At 50.5% G+C, this 15,723-nt stretch overlaps 7 protein-coding genes across 7 annotated transcripts; 4 read left to right on the top strand and 3 right to left on the bottom strand.

Annotated features, from left to right (window-relative positions):
* Positions 1-547: 547 nt before the first annotated feature.
* On the top strand, positions 548-1,531 carry M436DRAFT_57960 (uncharacterized protein; the record flags this gene model as incomplete). Its single annotated transcript, XM_013567364.1, has 2 exons — positions 548-1,395; positions 1,462-1,531. The coding sequence occupies 2 exons, from the start codon at positions 548-550 to the stop codon at positions 1,529-1,531; spliced, it is 918 nt and encodes a 305-aa protein (XP_013422818.1).
* A 1,825-nt stretch (positions 1,532-3,356) lies between these two features.
* M436DRAFT_58017 (retrograde regulation protein 2) lies at positions 3,357-4,967 on the bottom strand (the record flags this gene model as incomplete). Its single annotated transcript, XM_013567374.1, has 2 exons — positions 3,357-4,176; positions 4,240-4,967. 2 exons carry the CDS (start codon positions 4,965-4,967, stop codon positions 3,357-3,359), a joined length of 1,548 nt encoding a protein of 515 aa, XP_013422828.1.
* Positions 4,968-7,118: 2,151 nt separating this feature from the next.
* On the bottom strand, positions 7,119-8,331 carry M436DRAFT_57912 (uncharacterized protein; the record flags this gene model as incomplete). The annotated part of the gene is made up of 3 exons (XM_013567353.1): positions 7,119-7,159; positions 7,219-7,359; positions 7,413-8,331. 3 exons carry the CDS (start codon positions 8,329-8,331, stop codon positions 7,119-7,121), a joined length of 1,101 nt encoding a protein of 366 aa, XP_013422807.1.
* A 590-nt stretch (positions 8,332-8,921) lies between these two features.
* On the top strand, positions 8,922-10,915 carry M436DRAFT_58011 (eukaryotic translation initiation factor SUI1 family protein; the record flags this gene model as incomplete). The annotated part of the gene is made up of 2 exons (XM_013567372.1): positions 8,922-9,795; positions 9,843-10,915. 2 exons carry the CDS (start codon positions 8,922-8,924, stop codon positions 10,913-10,915), a joined length of 1,947 nt encoding a protein of 648 aa, XP_013422826.1.
* Positions 10,916-11,742: 827 nt separating this feature from the next.
* M436DRAFT_76731 (uncharacterized protein) lies at positions 11,743-12,573 on the top strand (the record flags this gene model as incomplete). Its single annotated transcript, XM_013567390.1, has 1 exon — positions 11,743-12,573. The coding sequence occupies one exon, from the start codon at positions 11,743-11,745 to the stop codon at positions 12,571-12,573; it is 831 nt and encodes a 276-aa protein (XP_013422844.1).
* A 463-nt stretch (positions 12,574-13,036) lies between these two features.
* On the bottom strand, positions 13,037-14,062 carry M436DRAFT_76732 (NAD(P)-binding protein; the record flags this gene model as incomplete). The annotated part of the gene is made up of 2 exons (XM_013567391.1): positions 13,037-13,648; positions 13,703-14,062. 2 exons carry the CDS (start codon positions 14,060-14,062, stop codon positions 13,037-13,039), a joined length of 972 nt encoding a protein of 323 aa, XP_013422845.1.
* Positions 14,063-15,095: 1,033 nt separating this feature from the next.
* On the top strand, positions 15,096-15,542 carry M436DRAFT_14779 (uncharacterized protein; the record flags this gene model as incomplete). Its single annotated transcript, XM_013567338.1, has 1 exon — positions 15,096-15,542. A coding segment is annotated over one exon (447 nt), but the record flags the coding sequence as incomplete, so codon positions are not given.
* Between the last annotated feature and the right edge of the window lie 181 nt (positions 15,543-15,723).

The raw sequence follows: 15,723 nt of genomic DNA on the forward strand, positions 1-15,723 counted from the left end.
GGCGGCTTGTGACAGCGCAGCAACCAGCACGCAAGCGCAGCTTACACGTTGAATGTCGAAGCCTCTCACTCCTTGATCACACAACCACCGACCTCGTCGCCGTCGCCGTCGCCGCCGCCCAACAATGTCAACGCCGCGCCTCACATTCCTTTACCCGTTTCTGTTCGCCCCGGTGACCAAGACACCTTTCTCGCGTGACGTGTCGAGAACAGGGCGACAGGTCTTCCGCACCGCCTCCAAGCGCAGTCAGACTGCCACCAAACCCATCCGCTATGGCAAAGCAAACGAGCCCCCGCCGTACTTGGCTGGTGCAAAGGGTATTGCTGCCGTGCTGCCTGGCCAGCAAGCCCCCACCGATGCCAAAGCCTTGCCGCAACCCACCAAGAAAGATATCGATACTGCTACGCCCAAGGATCCCGACCCGCCTTTGCGTGCGTCAACGTTGCCCGAGTCGCCAGTACTAGATGCGTCCGAGTCACAACCGCTTGCTCCTCCCTCGCCTGCCCCGCGCCTGCCTCACAGCAACCCCTTGGAGACGGTGTTGAATATGCCCTCAAGCGACTCCACACGCCCTGCCTCTGCCTCTTCCTCAACGCCAAAGGACCAACAACAGCAACAACAAGAACCCCTCACCGACCTCCAGAGGATCCGCAAGCAACTCGAAGAAGAAGCCGCACAAAGACCGCGACCGCCACACATCGACGCTCCAGACTACGTGCATCACTTCGATACCTACGGCCTTGTCAAACGCCTTGAAGATGGCGGATGGTCGCAAGCCCAGGCCATCACAATCATGAAAGCCACCCGCACCACTTTATCCGAAAACATTGATCTGGCTCGTAACGCGCTTGTCAGCAGGTCCAACGTCGAAAACGAAGCCTATCTTTTTCGCGCCGCTTGCTCAGAACTGCATACCGAAATCATGACCAAGCGACGCGCAGAAGCCGAACGAGCACGCACCGAACGCACCCGCCTCGAACACGAAGTCGACATCCTATCACAACGCATGTCCCAAGACGCAGGCAACATGAAAGACGAACTCAAAGGCATGTTTGACGACCGCAAGATGGGCGTGCAGAACGAACAACGCGACATTGAGCGCAAAATCCAAGAACTCAATTATCGCATCACCGTGCTGCTCAACTCGGACTCGAGATCTGATGTCGAAGGCGTACGATGGATCATCACCAAACGCGCTGGAGTGGCATTGCTCACTTGCGTCCTCATGATTTTGGGATCGATCAAGTTTGCGAGTACGGCTGCTACTTGGGCTGAAGAGGAAAAGAAGCGGATTGCGGCTGTTAATGCTGCGTCTGCAAATAACAATAATTCTTTCGGAGGTACTGCTTTTGGTGGCATGGCCTTTGGTGGTGGAGGGGCTATGATGAGCAACGAGTCGCCGAGGAATAACAACAGCAACAATGAGTTTATGAATGCGGGGACCATGAATGATAGAGCGAGGGAAGAGTTGGGTCAAGGGGAGATTTTGGTGCGGCAGGGTGACAATCCCGCGTTTGTTTCTTTGGGTTGAGCGAAGTATTTCGTTCCAATTTTTTCTTTTGTCTTTTTTTTTTCCCTTCCTCTTTGGCAGGAGCCTTTTTTCTGCTTCTTGCACAGCTTTTGCTGCTTCTCTTTTTCTTCTCTGCAGGAATTTTGTACTTCTCTGGTCATGAAGAACCAGTAGGACTTTTTTCCTGAGAGGTTTCATCTTTCTTTTCCTTTTGTCTTACACATCTTGGGAACAAAGTTCTCATGATTTTTTCTTTTGTTCAAGTTTGTTTCTTGACAAGATGATCTCTGGATCTCAGAGATGGTGATCACATGCAAAGTCGGTGCTTCTCAACCAGGGAGATGGATAGAAAGGAAAGATACCCACTCATACTCCACTTTGAATTGGATGTTTTCTTTTTTTTTCCCTCTTACTGGTTTCACGTTTTGCTTGAAACAAGAGCTACTCTGTACTTATTTCTTTCCTCTCATGGCCCTATTCTTCTTCTTTGTCTGACCGCTTCCTAGAATCTTCCTGGCCGTCGTCCTTCACTTCTGCCTCTGATTCTCCCTACTCACAAGTTTTGCTGCTGCCATTTCGATTCTTCCTGTCGACGGAGTCAATCTTTCGTGGAAACACAATTCCTCTTCCATCTTTTTGTTCTTATCTTCGTCTTTTGAAACACCTCACAAAGCACTGGTTCGGCGTATTTGGAAGATTTCGAAGTCTCAGGGATATGGATGCCCTTTAGGCATACTGCATACATTGAAGGTTGACCCATGGCATGCTTTTGTAATGACAGTGAGGAAGAAAGAAAGAAACCGAAACCAAGCAATGCAGGGAGGTATGCATGCATCCTTTATTCTCGAATCAATCAAAATCCCTCTTTTGATTAGTTTCAAACAAAGAAAAAACCTTTTACACGCATCACGAATTTTGCAACTGCATGGCACCAAAAAAAAAACAACAACAACAAAAGATTCAATAAAAAAAAACCCAGTGCTGGCGGTTTACGCCAGCACGCCCCTCACTCCGACCCCGGCTAACAACAAAAAAATCAATGAACCTGACCCGATTTGAGCGGGTGACCTTGGGGGTGCATGTGGATCTGTACGCAGCGGTCGAGATCGACCACCACATATGGACCTGTGGCGCAGCGGTAGCGCGTGTGATTCCAGTGCTTTCGATACATCTAGGATGTCATCCGTTAGTTTATAGGACATCCACAAGGTCATCCGTTCAAATCGGGTCAGGTTCATTGATTTTTTTCTTGTTGGCCGAGGTCGGAGTGAGGGGCGTGCTGGCGTCAACCGCTAGCACTTGTCTTTTTTTTTTTCCAACAGAATCAAGTCTGTGTGATAGGAGGTTATAGTAGTGAGCAGATTGCATAAATAGGAGTATTCTAGGAATTTCGGAAAGCAAAGGGATTATTGACGGTGCAACGTCAAGAGCCAGACCGTCTGGGCGTGTGCAATCTGCACTACAGACTGCGGCCACATACCGACGGTTTGGTGTGTGGGCTTTGAGCACTGCTAGCTTAGTAAGCATTTATCATTGGTCAAGATACCCTTGTTATGCAAGAAAGTGAACTCCTACGCTACACCACGCTAAAACTATCGGACGTGGCTACAGTCTTGTAAGCTTAGGTGATTCGCTCTGGGAACCCCCATTGAACCATACGAATTCAAAGGAAAAGCATCCATATGTCAATGGATATTCGTTCACACACATACAACTGTAGAGTCTGGGCAGAATGTGTTTGGGTAAAAAAGGAATGAGATTCGTAATTACATGCAAATATTAGACATCGGGGTCACCCGCCCCCTTATATACAGACAGATTTCAAGGCTTCAAGAGGCTTCAGAATTTACAAAGTGTATCTGAAACCGTGAAGGCCCTCGATGACCTTGCCACCAGCAGCTGCTCTCTTGTTTGCGCGGTAGAACTTGAGGTCCAACAGCAAGGAGATGACGATGATCAGTCCACTGGCGATGAGACAGGCGTAGATACCAGGACGGTAGCCAGGTTGGTCTTGTTTGCGGAACACAGTCGAACCAATAATGCCACCAATACCTCCAGCGCCGACGAGGGTAGCAGAGGTGAGTGCGCGCTTCCACTGTCCACGGATGTTGTTGGCTTGCCAGGTGAGAACGGCAGGGACGTTGGCGTTGCAGCCGGCGGTGGCGAGGAAAACACCAAAGTAGCGAGCACCAACAGCCTTTGTAAAGCCAAGGCAGCCAAGGCCAATCAACATGAGGCAGGCGTTGGCGATGATGAACGGAGAGCGAATGCGGTGCTTGTCGGCGAAATAGGCGAACAAGAATGTCACGATTGCCGCGAGCACGTAAGGAGGTGCAATCAAGCACTGCGCGTCTCTCTTGTTGAAACCCATGCCTACCTCAAGGATTATAGGGAGGAAATAGGCGATAGCGTAAGAGACCGTTGTAGAGAGGCCGAACAGGGCTGCAAAGGCCCATACCTTGAGGTCAGCGGCAGACTTGAGATATTGGCCAATCTTGAACTCCTCGAGGGTAGCATCATGACGATCCTTTTCGATGGTTGCGACAACAAAGTCGACTTCCTTCTGGTTCAGGAACTTGGGACCGAAGCTGACGTGTGCTGCCTTTTCGGGGAAGTTGACAATGGTGAAGTATGCACCGATGGCGAGGACACAGGTGATGAGGCCTCTGGAGCCTTGTTAGTGACGATAGTAACACAAGTGCACGGTTGTGCAACCCGATAGTACTTACTGCATGATGAAGATCCAGCGCCAGCCTGCGAGACCAGGAGCGATACCCTTTGGTGCAGTAGGATTGGCCTTGGTGGGTCCGTAGTGAGCACCAAGTCCATCGCCAACACCCAGTCCGGCCATCTGGCTGAAGCCGTAGGCGAGAATACCAGAGAAGGCAGAGGAAAGAGAGCCAATCAAGTAGAAGACAGCGTTACGCTTCTGGAGCATGTATCTGGGGTACCATGTCGACAAAAGGTATGCACAGCCAGGGAAGAAGCCAGCTTCGAAAATACCCAGAAGGATTCTCATAGGGATCAACTGCGTCCAGTTTTTGACGAAAGCCATGCCAATCATGACAATGCCCCAAAGCAGAGTAATCGTGGGCAAGAAAGCACGAGGACCGACTTTACGAAGAATGACGGTTGCCGGAGGTTGGAAGAAGATGTAAGGAATGAAGAAAACGAGGACGATGATTGAGTAACGGTCCTTGATGAGAAGAAGGTCGACACCCATGCCTGCTACGACGGCGATACCAGTGTTGGTTCGGTCCATCAAACTGACACAGTAAAGAAAGCCGAGAGTCAAGACCAAGCGACGGTCGATTCTGCGGATGATCTTCCTTTGCTCCTCTGGTGTAAATGCGGCAATGCGTGCATCGTTGATCTTGTCAGATTCTGCATCTCCAGCAGTGTCTGTTTGTTCCAGGTAGTTGATTTCGAGCTCCTTCTCGTCACTGCGGTTTGCCATGGTGGGCTGATATGATGATCCAAGTGTGTATAAGGTACTGATAAGAAGATGCGAGGTTAATTACTGGAGAATGAACCAGTGCTTATATAGCCCCTAGCCAAGCCTGGTATCGTTTTACCCCGCAAGAAGGCGGCCTGCAGGTAAACTTTCATGCCCAAGATGGTCCAGGAGGGCGACGAGCGCCACGTGTGGTCTGTCGCCCACTCCGACGTTAGTCCAAGAGATTAGACTGTCCTAGACCATCCTTTCGGAGAGTACATCGACGACGCCTTGACCTGCCAAACACACTACTGCCAGCCCTCGAAACAACGATCATTGACCAGTCTGCGTCTCAGAGATCGAGCATTCCCTCTCTCTCTCCGCGGTGCTCCGAATCCAGTGGCACAAAACGCATGATCAAGCGTTAAGGATGTGGGTGGAAAGAGTCCGCCCAGGAAGCACAGTCCTCTCAGAACAGCTGGGGGCTGTGGAGAAGCGGGGTAGGCCGGTGTGGAGAGAATCTTGGCTTTACCGTTTGGCTGAGAAAGACACGGCTGGAGTTGTCTTTTTGCTTTGTGACCGTCGAACCATTGATACCAAGAGCCTTGGCCTTGGGAGGTGTGCCTTGGCGACTCGTTAATGTACGAAGGCGAAGATAGTTGCCTCGGTCGCGGTTTGTTGACTTTCTGATATCGAGATTGAGAATTCAGGAATGAATCTAGGTTTTCGATGAGAGGCTGTGTGATTGTCCTTCGGACGCTCTGACTTGAACAAGAATGTTGTCTAGACTTGCAAGACTCCCTATGAATCAGAGTATCAGCCATATCAGCCCACTACAGCTGCTGGCTGCAGCTTTCGGAAACACTCTTCCGAGTTCTGTTGCCTTCTGCCTTACAACAGTCATTAGAAACCGCGATGAGACGTCTTGCGAGACGCGTCAAAAGCCGTGACTTGGCGTGCTCTCGATCCAGCTCTTCGTATACTTCCTTGATATTAGCGTCTCTTGCCCTCTCAAATTCCTACCGAGGCTTCTTGACACAAATAGTTGGTTTTTCGTTCAGAAACAGTTGCACAGTCGCGTGATGCAGGGATGTTGATGAAGACATGTCCGAAAAAGCCACGGTTTGGCGCCGCCCAGCAATGAGGCAAGCTTCAGGTGCAGATGGGACGGACGCCTCTCGAACTCAGCTAGCCAGCCTCGGTATATTACTCGAACTTGAGGTGTTTGTACTGATGTATGCACTCGCAACACCGAGGTTGAGATGGAGGACGGAGATGGGCGGATTGTCTTTGACAATTGCTAAGTCGCCAAGGGTTGCGGTGACATGTTAAGTTTCAGACGAGCCCAGCCAAGGGGATCGACAGTACGGACTTCCTAGGGACGGTCTCGATGGAAAGTCCAGTCGATCAACGAATGGCAGTGCTGGTTTCGCGAGATGCTGCGACGCGGACTTCCTACCGCGACGAAGACGTGGGGGTCAGCAACTGCTACAAGCTGGATGTCTCTTTCCGTGAGGCGTGCTCCTTAAGAGCCTCTCTCTTTGACACCTTGCTTGAGTTTGTATCTTACAGCAAGTATATTCAAGATCTGGTGAGGAACAGGCGCTTTGACGCGAGACGTCAGATAATACTCTGAGTACCCAGTGTTCGTCTGGTTATAACCGAGCACTCTTGATCAGACGCCAGACATTTGCATCGACAGCGGGATCTACGATTGTCCGGCGATCATTTCTTGCAAAGACATGAGCTTTTGTTGTTGATATTTGGTGGTGACCAGAGGCAAGCAAGCACGAACAAGAGAGATGCACCTTCGGATTCCCGCCAGGACTTGACCTGGAAAGTGCACAAGTCTAGGCGCCAAGCCGTCGTGCACAACGTATGAAGGCTTCATTTGCACAAATCTCCAAGTTTCCGTCTCCTGAACAATCGCTGCCGCAAGTGCTTAGAAGAAGATGTTGCTTTCTGATAGAATAGAACGTGCTGGAGCTATACTCTGTCAACTGCGTTCAACGAGCTTGGAGTATCCTGTCATATCGGTACGCGATATATTTGTTGCATTCCTCCTTCATACAGACAACTATGAAGCATTATAACATGGGGATTATCAGTCCTACTAAGACCGTCCCCGTACAATCTAACCAAGCGTTATTCATGTCCAACGATCCGTGAAGCCTAGAAGATAGCAGTACCGTTGACATGTGTGCTTACACCACCTAACGATTAGATCTTAGCGAAGGATCAAGCGATGCATTATGCGCGATATGGGACTTACCTTGGACATTCGCTGGTGCAGCAGTGAAGAAGAAGGTCCATCTGTTCTTCTCGCGACATGTTTGCGACAGCTTCTCTAGATCGAGCATCTCGCCTAGCGGCATGCCCCAAAGTGCGAGAATGTATTCGTGAAGGTGGTACTCTGTCGTGACTATGAGATCCCTGTACGGACTGGAACGGTATTTCATGACTCACCTTCATGTGTTGGCCACGCTTCGAATGCCGGAGCATCACCAGCTACAGCAGAGAAGTAAGAGTCGTGTAGCCAGTCCAGCATACGTTCTTCTTGGCTCAACCCCGCGAATCTTTGACCGTCATCCTTGCCTAGAGCGTGTGGTCTTACAGCCAGCTCATTACGTTCGGCTGGCGATTTACTGTGATAAGCTTCCACCCAACCGGTCCTGACAAACAGAATGTCGCCAATCTTGATGTCACCGCCCTGAGCAGCCGGACGGATATCGACACCCTGATCTGCGGCACAGTGCTTGAGCTCCTCGAAAGAGATGGGGTAATATTCGTAAGGATCATAGTTGATGCCCTTTTTGTGGGCATAACCGCGATAATCGAGGAGTATACCACGACCGGCGATACCGTGTACAGCCCAATGGTGAATTGAGCATTTGTGGTTTGCATTTGGACCCACAATATCAGAACCCTTTGTGTTGTTGTAGAAAGTGCCAGACGGTATGTGTGCAAAGTGACGGAAGCCATCAAATTGAGTGCCTGATTGTGTGTTCAGATGGTAGACATCGTCGTAGGCAACGTCCTCTGCAAGAGTTTTTATCTCGTGCTTGAAGACTTCACGGTTGAATGCTGGAACCTCTGGGGTGTTGAGTGGAAGATTAACAGGCACAATCTCTCCGGATCTGATTTCCTTTCCAGCAGCAGCGACTCGAGTTGGCGTCAAGAGGTTGAGACGGCCGATGTTGTCGTTGTCCCCCCAAACCCATGCGGCACCTTCTGGAGCCCCAGGAATACTAGGCAATTCTTTGCGGGTCGGAAAAATGGTCGAGTCAGGATCAAACGGCATGGACAGGGTGGCAGTCTTGTTCATGGTCAGGAAGTCCTTGATCTGAGTCAAGCGAGTGCTTGTTGTGCTTTTGGGAGCGGCCATGATGACGGATACAGATTGGATGGCAAGAAGCGGACCCACCTTTCAGGAGCAGACACGGCATGATTTATACTGCAGCAGTCGAGCTGGACAGCAGGCTGACCCATGTTCCTCGGTCTCTGCCCCTCTTCGTTCGCATGTGGATGGTTTCCCCGCATCGGACGTCATTGATATACTTTGGATGCACAAGCGTTGCGTATAGCAGCGGCAGTCGGATGAGGCTCTTATGATCAAGATCCTGTTTATTGAGCGCTGTTCATGTTGGCCTATCAGGACTTGAGGTGATGATAGACGGGCACGCCAGCAGCTACAGAAGAGCTCATGGTATGCCGTTCTCAGGTAGTGGTGGCAGGTCAATACATGTTTCGAAAAGCTTTTAGAGTAGAGAAACGAACAGACGGTGAGCTGTCAAAGATGATGATCATATCTGATGGTTATTTTGACGCGACGGAATGATGGGGAGTTGATGCAGATAAGGGCGGAGTTGGGTAGAAACGCGTTTCGGCTTATCGATAAGCCATGTGGTCATGACGAAAGCTCAAAGCAAACGGACGAGGGAAAGTCTCTGGTCCAACTCAAAGACATAGACAAACATGTTCAAGAAGAAGCCAACAGTCAAGCCTTTGGCTCCCCTGCGATCTTCGGACCGTCGTAAGACAGCCGACAGTATCATCGCCGAGTATGGCCTCCAACCCAAAGCACAGGACGACAGCAACATCGACGACAAAGCAGCCGCCACCGCAGAGACAACCGCCTTGAGAAACGCTCTGCTGCCCGACGGTGTGCAGACTGCGAGATTCACAACCACCCATGGACCCGACCTGAAACAAGTCTCTGGCACAGTCTATGTCGGAGCATACCCTGGAGATGACGCTCGAGTCCTGTGGTTTAAGATTGAGGATCGCATGTATCCTACAGTATACACCCTCTGGAAACAGCCCGGCATTGTGCCTCTACTACACACTCCTGGCTTTGTCGTCCAGAAGCTGCAAGGTGGTGCAGACCTCATGACTCCAGGCCTGGCCAATGGTCCCCCCTTTCACCCCAAAGCCACCAAAGGTGCTGTTGTCGCCATCGCAAGCCTCGAACAGCCTTCGGTACCCGTCGCCGTTGGCGCCTGTCTGATCGATGTCAGCTCGCTTGGTGCCGTTCAAGGCTCTCGTGGCCATGCTGTCCAGACCATGCACTGGGCTGGTGATGAAATCTGGTCCTACAGCAATTCCAACAAGCCTGGTCTCAGCCCTCCAGAGTCTATACAAGGCTGGCTGTCGAGCAAAGACGATGAGGAAAAGTTGGTCGAGCAGGCTGCTGATCTTGACATTGAAGATGATGAGGAAGAGCAAGGAGGTGTCATCTTGGACAAGCCTCCCTCTGGTCAGCCAGACCCCTTAGAAGGCCTGGGAGAGGATCCCTCAGAAGACGAGGGTCTTGTCGAGAAGGTCGACATCAAAGAGATGACTACCAAAGGTATGCTCGCCTTCTTGAATCCCAGCCGGACACACGCTGACAACAAGCAGAAATCGATGACGCCTTCCGCAAAGCCTTCCTCTACGGTGTCTACCACCACAAGGAGACCAACGCCAACCAACCTAACTTTGGTCTCGAGTACCCTTTAACCCAATCATTCGTCATGTCAAACCTCGTCCAGCCCTTCCTTCCCGTCTACACGCCACAACAAGCAAACTCGCTACAGATCAAAAAGTCGAGCTACAAGAACATCAAAAAGTTCATCAAGTCGCTGGACAAGGCAAAAATTGTCAAGACGAAAGAGAGGGACCAACACGAGACTGTCATTCTTGACATTGACTTCAACGATGCTTCCATTGTCGACTTCATCCCTTACCGTCTGCCCAAGAAGGAGACTGCAAACGGCACAAGTCTTGGTCGCGGCGCCAAAGCAACCGCCGAGATCGACACAACTGACAGCTCGATTGGTCAAAAACTCGAAAAGCAACAATACTACAAGCTAAAAGACAGACTACTGCCACTCTTCGAATCTGCAGACGCATCTTCTCAATCCCTCTTCACAGCCGCAGAAATCAAACCCATCATCACCGCCTACATCGAATCCGAAAATCTCGTCAATCCAAAGAACAAACGCCTCATTACTCTCAACCCAACACTTGCAAACGCTGTATTTGATGGCTCAACGCCGCTGGACAAGGAAGTTTTGGCCAAGGGCTCTGTTCCCAGAGATGCACTCACCGAACGCATTCTCCAAGCCTGCACAACTCACTACGCCATCCTTCGCAATGGCACTCCCCTCTCTTCCTCGAAACCAAAATCTGGCGCCGCTCCAAAGATCAAGGTCACTCTCGAGACACGCTCGGGCAACAAGACAGTCACCAAAGTTTCGGGCGTTGAAGCTTACTTCATTCCTCCTCAGCCACTGGCAGACGAGTTGAGAAAGATGTGTGCGGGTAGCTCTAGTGTTGAGCAGTTGCATGGAAGTAGTCCCAAGGCGCCCGTCATGGAGATCATGATCCAAGGGCCGCAGAAGGATGCTGTCTTGAAAGCTTTGGACAAGAGGGGTGTAAGGCCTGCGTGGGTCGAGTTTCTGGACAAGACCAAGGGCAAGAAGAAGTAAGAAGAACTAATCACGCTTGCTCTGTCTCCATCCATAGAATAAATACAGAGATAAGCTAGACGACTGGTTGTCACCCACGCTAGATGCCACATATTTACCACGAAATTATGATGCTGGATCATAGAGTCCACGGTACTTTGAGTTTTCACGGTCCATCCAAGAAAGTCGGGACGACACATCGAATATTTGAGGGGGAGACGCATACACTTGACCGTACTTTCCGGCTGGCCCTGTCTTCTAAGAAAGCTTCTCGTCGCTATGGTGCATAGATCGGGATATAGCCAGGGTCGTACCATGAGCATGTGAAATCTTGGCATGTTTGTCTTGTCTGCGCGGATCAACACATCCGACTTCACTCAACAACAACAACTGACACTAACAAATCACCAACACGATAGCAACATTGCCATGCCATCCTTCTGAAGTTACATTGTCTCCGTTCTGACTTCGAGATCACTCGGCTCCAGTATTCATCATCTCGAGCGGACCTCGAGGATTCGTTGCACCATTCCTTGACGCGTCTCGCTTGGTCTCAACACATTGCCAAATCTACCAGCTGACTCGGCAATCAACAAGGAATACTAGATCTGATACTTCCTAGAGACCTTCTTGATAGCTACTTGGTTTGAGAGATCGGTCTGACAAGCGGAGACCCGTTAAAGTGCTCAACTTACACAAAGGAGACGCCTCGACGACAACAATCTCCAACGAGGATCAAAATATCCTTCTTGTGCCAACTCAATACCGCTCCCCATCCTACGTCGGGAGAAAACTCACAGGTTTTGACATAACTAGCAAAGGACAAGTTCAAGAGTCAAAACTCAACAATGCCTCCCATACCCTCCCTAGTATCTTCCCAATACACCCCCATCCCGCAAACCGGCACCACACCCATGGTAATCTGCTCGCATTGCCAAACCTTCAAACTGCCTCGAAATTCTCTCGCCAGAAAAGAAGAACATCTCCGCAATTGTGCTGCTTTTGCCCTCTCTCCTCTAGCCACTCAACGAGACGTCAATGGCAGAACAATGCTAGAGGACAGTATAGCAAAAAGGGCTGGACGCACCAAACCGGGCAACTCAAACAAGAGCGAGGAAGAAAGGGAGATGCTGAGGTTGAGGAGGTTAGGTGCTGTGTTGGCTTATGGCAATGTGGGGCCGGAACTTCAGGAGGGGATTCAAGATCGTGTTGAACGTATCCTCAGAGGGGAGAGTTCGATGATGAGTGCGAGAAGTGTTTCTGGTGCTGAGAGGGTGTACCCACCTATTGATGATGGCGCTGATGGTAACGGAGTAGCCGACTTTGGTTCGCCGCCAGGACTCGATACTCCCAGCGCCGCCACTGCAGGAGCCAGCAATCAGAGTATGGCTGCACTTCTCGAGTCGGCGACAAGAGCTACTCCCGCTACCTTGGACAATTCACGCAAACGACCACTGCCAAACGACTTTCAAGATACCGTTTCGAGCCGCTATTCCATGCCTCCACCTAGCAGAATCGGCAATACCACATCAGAACCAAAGCGGTACAAACATGCAGAACTGTACCTTGATGAGGACGATTTGGCTTTTATGACTTCAGCTCAGACAGCTAGAGAGGAGAGATTTGCTGCCTTGGTGGAAAGGTTAGCCAGGCTGGTCCGTCTAAGAGATATGCGATGAGAACGATGCATGACTTCGATACCAGTTCAGGTGGGGTACATGGGGACAGGGCAGGAGAACTTGCTTGTATTTGCTAAACGTTCAAAGAAGGAGCGCTTGCACAGGGATAGAAGGGCAATGCTGCGAGCCACGTGGAAAGAACTATGATCGGTACTGTTCCGTCTTTGCATGACACTGGATTTCCGCACAGAAATGAAAACACAATGCATATCAGAACAATTGCGGCCTGCCAGACGTGATGAAGGTATTGGCGTGTTGTATTGTAGCAAGATCAAACAGGAATAGAGCCATAAATTGTCTAGCCCATTGAAGGCCAGGAACAGCGATCTGTCAGCGCATCTCACTGGAGAAGGAGCGATTGTGACAAGGAGATGAGCCTTTGAGGGTCAACAAACAATTCCATCAACCTGAACTCCGTTACACATTACACGGTCCTGGATCAGCGCTTCAACCTTGTCAGAGATCAAGCATACTGCGCAGAAGCCTTCTCACACCACTCCCACAGCTTTTCGTCGCCTCCATTCTCCATTGCATCAGCGACATCCCCACGCACAGGACCAAAACGACCCCACGGAATGATGAACTTGCCCCCGTTCTCAGGACGCCCGGCTTCCTCACCCCAACCAGCAAAAAGCTCTGTATAAGCGCCGTTCTGGACTGGGTAAACGATCATGTTGACAAACATGGCTTGTACACTGGGCATATGTCTTTGCAACTCAGACTTGAGATTGCCAGGATTCCATGCATTGGAGATGACGCCGGAGTCTTTACAGCGGCGGCGCAGAGCGCTGGCGAGAAGAGCATTTCCGGCTTTGGACTGGCCATAGTTGGCCTCTTGCGACAAATGAACTGTGGGTTTGCCGTCTGTCCAAGATACACCACCCTTTGGAGACATAAGATCGACAGCGAGAGAGCCAGCAAAAGTGACTCGTGTTGATCCTGCAGGCGAAGACTTCGCTGTCTTCTCGATGATGGGAAGCAAGAGTCTGGTAAGCAAGAAGGATCCAAGCACGTTGGTTCCCATCTGAAGCTCATAGTCTTGAGCGGTCTTCGATCCCTTCGGTGGGGTCATGACCTGTGCTCTCCATCAGCATTTTGAAGCGCGACAACCAGACATGACTACACATACACCAGCATTGTTTGTCAAAACATCCAGTCTTGACTCTCGAGACAAAAACTTCTCAACGCCAGGCTTGATGGTGGTCAAATCAGCCAAGTCAATGTGCATAAACTCGAGCTTGCCCTTTGAGTTGGGTACAGCCTCACGGATCGACGAAATCGCTTTGTTTCCTTTCTCTTGCGAGCGGCCAGCGATATACACGGTACCATCATGCTGGTAGAGAATCTTGCTCAGTTCGTAGCCGATACCCGCATAGCCGCCAGTGACGATGAACACGCGACCAGCTTGGTTAGGTAGATTCTTCTCGGTCAGTTCAGGATAGGGGATCCAGGTTGATTGTCTGAAGAAGGAGGAGATGGCTGCTGCCATTTCCGCAAAAGTCGCAGTATCGCTTAAATTGGTGAAATGGAACTTGATCAAGTTGTCGAGCAAGCAAAGTCCAGAGGGCAGCTTATCAAGAGGGGTATTATTCAAGCTCCGGAGATTGACGCAACGGTATATCCGGCTGCCACTCTTCGAAATGCCGCATCTCCAGGCAACGGTACCATCAACGAGCATGCCTAGAGAGTTTGATCCTGATAGCAAAGCTTTCCGCAATGCGCAAACTCAAGTCTGGAAAAGGAGCAAGCTCTCGTATACGGTTACGAGAGCGAAGGGTACTGACTGCAAGTTTGCAGGATCCTGGAGGAGCCAGGAGTCGTGTGCACACAATCTGCAGAAACCGTGGGGTGTACAGAGGGTACCCGAATCTGCAGATGGGCGACGGGGAAAACAATCGCTCTCTCGATGACTTAACAACACATGCATAGTATACCTACGATACGTTGAGCGCCTTCCATCAACTGTAGAATCCGGAAGGAATTCGACAAGTTGCGTTATTGCAACATCTCCTAGACTTCCACACGAAACGGTTGACGGACACCTCACAATACTCATCCTCGATGAACCAATCGCTGGTCCTAGGTCATCAATCTTGACAGATCAGATTCGAGACGCGACAATCTACTTTTGGGACTAGTTCGGGGATTATGCTTAACTGTTCGCGATCGCGGGAGAGCTTCTGGTGTGCCGTTTCCTTATACTGAGTAAGGCCACATGAGGCTGATGTTGTGGTGTTTGTCAGGCACCCGCACAAAAATCTGCAACCATACTGGCCTTGTAGCTGTTGACGACCCAATCGACCAAAAGACTGATCGTTAACCCTAGACAAATGACGACGTTTTTGCTCGGTGTCGTCAAAAAGAAACAAATCCACGATTCTGATTTGCATTGCACAGGCAACTCACCATAAACTGACGTACAGGATGACTCGATTCCATCGAGTGGCTATGTTCCGGAGAGCGAAGACTATGGCCGCAAAGCTCGCTGCGATTAGGTATCTGGTTGGTGTGGATGATGGTTCTACACTTTCACGTTCATCGCCTGCGACTTTCTTAGTATGCTCCTGCAAGCTGTTGGACGTGCTCTGGCTGCCACGGACAGCAAGACTGACCCTACCGATGTCGGAGTGAATGTTATGATTGCCGGTCTTGCCTTCCAAGTTGTCAGCCTCGCCCTCTTCATGTTCCTCAGCCTGGAGTTCGCCTACAGAGCATTCAAGGCCAGAGAGGCCGATCTCGACTTTGACTTCTTCAATTTGAGACAGCGCAAGATGTTTCGTCTGTTGCCATATGCTCTTGCTCTCGCGGCCGTCACAATCTTTATCCGCTGTGCCTTCAGTGTTGCCGAACTCCAGGATGGCTTCAGCGGAGATCTCGCTAGCGATGAACCAATGTTTATGGGGTCCGAAGGACCAATAATCATTGTTGCCGTTGTTGCAATGACTCTTGTTCACCCTGGTATCGCGTTTGGTACTGCTGCCAACTGGCAAGTCGCGAGAAAGGCAAAGAGGGCTGCGGAGGCTGAGGCTAAGCTCCCTAGCATGACCCACGCTTCTTCGGATGACACTATTGTCGGAGAGGACGAGCCAAAAGAGCAGATCTAGTGTATGTATATGATTCGAGATTGTAACGAGCTACAGAGAGGGTCAA

The sequence above is a fragment of the Aureobasidium namibiae genome (assembly GCF_000721765.1).
Source record: "Aureobasidium namibiae CBS 147.97 unplaced genomic scaffold scaffold_26, whole genome shotgun sequence".
Lineage (NCBI taxonomy): Eukaryota > Fungi > Ascomycota > Dothideomycetes > Dothideales > Saccotheciaceae > Aureobasidium > Aureobasidium namibiae.